Source organism: Trachymyrmex septentrionalis, unplaced genomic scaffold, assembly GCF_001594115.1.
Source record: "Trachymyrmex septentrionalis isolate Tsep2-gDNA-1 unplaced genomic scaffold, Tsep1.0 scaffold60, whole genome shotgun sequence".
Classification (NCBI taxonomy): domain Eukaryota; kingdom Metazoa; phylum Arthropoda; class Insecta; order Hymenoptera; family Formicidae; genus Trachymyrmex; species Trachymyrmex septentrionalis.
The window spans coordinates 4,400,129-4,405,369 of NW_017305779.1; the positions used below are offsets into that span (position 1 = coordinate 4,400,129).

The following is a 5,241-nucleotide window of genomic DNA, read 5'->3' on the forward strand; positions in this document are numbered from 1 at the left end:
ATATATATATATATATGTAATATTAAATATCATTCTCATTACTCATATAATTATAAGTATCCTCTGAACGCACACGTTATCGATTCCTTGATAATCAATATCAATGATAAAGAAGACTTACTTACACCGGGGTACTCGCGTGTACTCTCTTTCTCACTGTTGCAAATCCGAGACACGCACTTTGAGACACGAAATTAGAGAATTACTTATTTCCAAAACGTTTTAAACCTTTTCTTAAGTGGAAATTACCCGCATATTATTGTGTATTAAATTACATACAAAAATTTCCAAAATCTTCAAATTCTCAAACAAATTTTTAGAATATAAAATATTGTATAATCGAAATTTTTTTAATCTTCCTGTATTTTTCAAAGCGTGTGGCTTTAAAGCGATTTGAAAATAATTCTCTTCAATTCGTTAATATTCGGTAATATTTGCGGTCTCGATTTTCGCTTATTATTAACGACGGATCATGTTTTAGCGATGCCCTTGTCTTACTAGTTTTTTCATTGACGCGACAAACATAAAAAATAAAAAAAGGATAATATATTCAGCTGAATTCACTGAAAAATGTAGAAGCAGACTTTCAAAATCTTATTATTAATAGAGAAGATTTTTTTTTAATTAACTGAAATTATAAACAATTTTTAAAAATTAGAAAATTAATAATGCAATTAATAAAAATTAATATTTTTAAAGGGATAGTGGAGCCGTCTGTATTACCGATAAAACTAGCGTTGTTAACGTTTTTGTTCCTGTTGAATTTCTTCGTAATGGTTTCACAGAATAAAAATTCTTTTTCCACGATTAAAATGTACATGCTAATGTACTTGTCGCTGGTGTAGTTCATGTCCAAAGCTAGAAAAAATAAAAAAATACAGATTTTTTAATCCATTTTTATTTCAGTATGAGACCAACGCTGAAGGTAAAATGGATAAAGAAATCTGTATTTTTTTATTTCTTCCAGCTTTGAACACAAAATACACCAGCGACAAGTACATTAGCATATACATTTTAATCGTGGAAAAGGAATTTTTATTCTGTGGAACAGAAATTTTTATTTCTGAAACTACGAAAAAATTTGACAGGAACAAAAACGTCAATGGTTTTATGGTAACACAGACGGCTCCAGCATCCTCTTAATCACGGATAAAATTTTTCTATTAATACATTGTAATTTAATAATTTTATTCTAAATAATAATAACAATGATAATAATAATAATAATAATAATAATTCTTGCAAAAGAATGAGCATCACTAGATAATCCGTCTTTATCTTACATTATCGATTATACAATTAAAGGCCTTATAAGAGAATGTCACAGTACGGTTATTACGAAGGAATGTCTTCAAGCGTTCTCTACGTCGAACGTTTTTCGAGTATAACAAGAGCTCGTTAGAAAAAAAGGAGGAGGAAAAAGTGAAAGAGAAAAAAGAGAAAGGAAAGATTGATGGATGAAGAGGAAGACGAAAGATAAAAATTATTATTCGCGTTTATGATATAATAATCGACTTACGAGCTATGGACTTACAATCGGGAGAGACGAATGGTGAGAAGCTCGGACGGCTTAGAAAACTAAAGTGTTAAAAATTAAATTACAAAAATTAGCGAAATAAAAATTAAAGATAATCAACGAAATCACTTTCTCCAATACCTTGTATATGGAATGCATATAATCCTGCCATTATCGGCATCCTGACGTCAACCATTTTATCGTGCAAAGTATACTGTTCAAAATAAATAATTCCAAACTACAACTTTTACATAATAATTTACATATTATGTTAATAATTAAAACTTATAAAATGTGAAATAAAATCCTAATATGCAAACTATAGAATATAGTAAATAAAATTTCTTTTAAATATTTAATCATAGTTTTCAATTCAATGAAATTTTATACAAGGATTTAATTTGCGAACACGTAGGTGATAAATAACCGAGTTGTATAAAAATTACAAATCTTTAAAATTAAATTCAAAAAGAGTTATTTTCACTAGCGTCAATTAATATTTACCTCAATTTTTGATCTTTATTAATTTTATCATGTCTATGAAACAAAAAATATATATATTTTATAAAAGTACGCGCGCGCATGTGTGTGTGTGTGTGTGTGTGTGTGTATTTCTTAGATATTTTTTGAAGTTCTGTATCTTGACAAAATTAAAATAACGTTAATGAGACCGCCTCTAACACTTCAAGAACCTTCAATTATATACGCGTTCCGAGCTTCTCAACGATCCTCCCTCCCTCGAAACGAAGAATAAGAACGATTTTCGCCGTTTTGCTAAACCGTGCAACCGGCATCCGATGTTGTCGGCACGAATGGACTACCCTGTCGGTAGAAATCGGTCTCGTACTCCTCGACCTTCACCGGGTAATCGGTGACGCAGTTCTGTGGCTGATTAAGGGCCGGCGGGGGTTGTGGCACAAAATTTTCCTGATAACTAGGCAGATGAAGGGGCTCGGCGAACTGCTGGTACGACGTTGCGTCCACGCCCTGCTTCAAACAGGTCGGACTGTGGAGACTCAGCATGTCGACCAGCCTGCGCCTCTGAGTCTCTAACTCTTGGATTTGTGACTTCAGGTCCAGGTTTTGGGTCTCGAGAATTTCGGATTCCTGTACAAGGATCACCGTTTTCTCGCGCTTTTTCAGTCGGCACTTGGTCGCTGCAATCTTGTTGCGCTCGCGTCGTCGCCGGCGTCGTTCCTCGTCCTCCGGCGTCAGCTGCAAACGACAAAAAATTTCGCATTTTTTAATTCTGATATTTTTCATTTTCTTTCAGGAGCATAAGGAAATTTCTTCAACTTCTTTTAGGAAATTGCAATTATTTCGATTCGTTTGAATTAAATTTTTTAAATCTCGATTTTAAGATGTAAAAGGACGTTGAAGTTCTAGAGTTTCGAGATATTGAAAGAAATTGTATAACAGTTCTGAATTTCTCTAATTTATACAAAACACAAAAACTATGGACATTTTCATTTCTAGCGTCTTCTATTTTAGAAAAGCAAGATTTCTTGAATTTTCAATTTCATCGTTAGAAAATTTTATTAGTTTATAGATTCATACCTTTAAGATTCAAAACTTTTAATATCCTGTTTTAAGATATAAACAGAATTCTTGAAAAAGTCTTGAAAGAAAAGGAAAATTCGTGGATGTTCCGAATATCGTTGTTTAGAAAATCTAAATGTGAATCATTGTGTTGCAGTCCTATTTTGAAGTTTTTGTAATTTTAATCGATTCAATTTACATAAATACTTTACATACAAATCGGTTTTTCGTTGAATAATAATGATAGATATATATTTCGAGAGAAGATGCTAATTGTTTGCAACTTGTTGCACTTTCGCGCGCATTAGCAAGAATTAGCAAGATAAAGATATAGAGGTGTTAATTAATGACGAATACGAATAAAGCTCGGCATGATTTTTGGATAACGAAATACGTGAGTTATAATGTATTGTGAGTTAAAATACATTTTCAAAACACACACACACACACACACACACACACACACTCTTATCACATTTTATTCATTTGTAGCTTATTTATTATATATGGCGAAACATGTATACTTTATCATTTTTTTTAACATTATAATCATGATAAAGATTTGATTTGTAAAATCTACAATGGAGTTCTTCACAGATTAATAAATCTCAGTATTATATACTTATGTGTTGCTCAAAATAAAACACAAAATCTCGTAAAATTTCATCACAGAGTCTTTATGCGATATTCATTATTTTATTTAGAGTAACAATATTAATATTGAAATAACGTTAGCTCTGATAAAAAATATGACAAAATCAAAATAAAAAACAGTAGAAGAATTGATAACATACTTATATTTTTCATTGCATCTCAATTACAGAAGTGTGTGATTCATATCGATTAAAATATAAGCGCGTTACTTCTTCGCGCTTTCAAAATTTCACTAATTTTATAGCAGTTTACACTTCGTGCTATGGCTGGTCACACACATTTTCCATAATAGTAATCGTAAACGTAACGTACGTTTTCGACCAATCGCATTGCTCGATTCGGTCATTCGTAACCGTAATCATAACAATCGAGCAACGCGATTGGTCGAAAACCTTACTGTTACTGTTATGGAAAGTGTGTGTGACTAGCTTTAAACAAACGATATGCAAATTCGCGAATGCCTAAATTGCCGAAATGGCTCGACACAGCATCTGTTGGAATTAATTTATTCGCGCACGCGAATAGTCGCAACAGCAGTCAAGGACACAAGAAGTATCAAAAGGATTCATCGTCTGGTCTGGAATCGAGAAACGTTTCTAAGCTATCGTCAAATTTACTAGAATGGAATTGAGTCGCTATGTATACATGCATGTTTCATTCAAAACATTTAGATTGCTCGTTTTAACAGCATTTTTTTGCATTTTCTCATTCATAGTTAATGATATATATTTCTTATGATTAATTTATTTCGTGATTTATATAACTAATAAAAATTGAAAAAAAACAAATATTTACATTTAAATTTTAAAAAAAGTAAAAAAAGTACAGTGGATAACAGAAAAATTGCAACACTTTTTTCAATGGGTTTCAGCCTTGCTCGTAGAGCTATTGAACGTAAATGGTTAGATCTGTAAATAAGAGAACTAATCTCTTCGATGAGCAGACTGCATTCCAAAACTCATCGAAAAAAAGTACTGCAACCTTTCTGTGACTCACTCTACAGAACGTGAAAAATATAATTAAAACAACAATCCAATATACAGGGTGTTTTCTTTAACTTGATCATTTAAAATATCTCCGTTGTTTTTAATGATACGAGAAAATACCAAAGGAGAAAGTTGTTTGATTTGAAGGGGCACATATTACGATAAGCAAACAATTTTTCTCGAGATATATCATATTTTTTATATCATATTGTGCAAAAAAATTATACAATTCCATTTTAAAAAAGTAGAGACTTTGAAGTCTCAAAAAATATGACTTTGAGAAAAATTTTTTGCTCCTCATAATATGTGCCTCTTCGAATCGAACAGCTTTCTCCTTTGATATTTTTTCATTACAAAAGCAACGGAAATATTTTAGATAATTTAGATGATCAAGTTAAAAAAAACACTCTATAGAATGCTTTTCATTGAAATTGAACAGTATACACAATATGTGTGCGTGCGTGCGTGCGTGCGTGCGTGCGTGCGTGCGTGCGTGCGTGCGTGCGTGCGTGCGTGCGTGCGTGCGTGCGTGCGTGTGTGTGTGTG

The 5,241-nt window shown here is 32.0% G+C and overlaps 1 protein-coding gene across 2 annotated transcripts in view; it reads right to left on the reverse strand.

The window, feature by feature from the left end:
- Positions 1–2,117: 2,117 nt before the first annotated feature.
- LOC108752460 (activating transcription factor 3) overlaps positions 2,118–5,241 on the reverse strand; it is a 29,147-nt gene continuing 26,023 nt past the window's right edge. For both annotated transcript variants that reach the window (XM_018493287.1, XM_018493288.1), the window contains exon 4: positions 2,118–2,731. In XM_018493287.1, the coding sequence (XP_018348789.1) occupies positions 2,291–2,731 (441 nt within the window). In that variant the 3' untranslated portion in view covers positions 2,118–2,290. The remainder of the gene's footprint in view (positions 2,732–5,241) is intronic.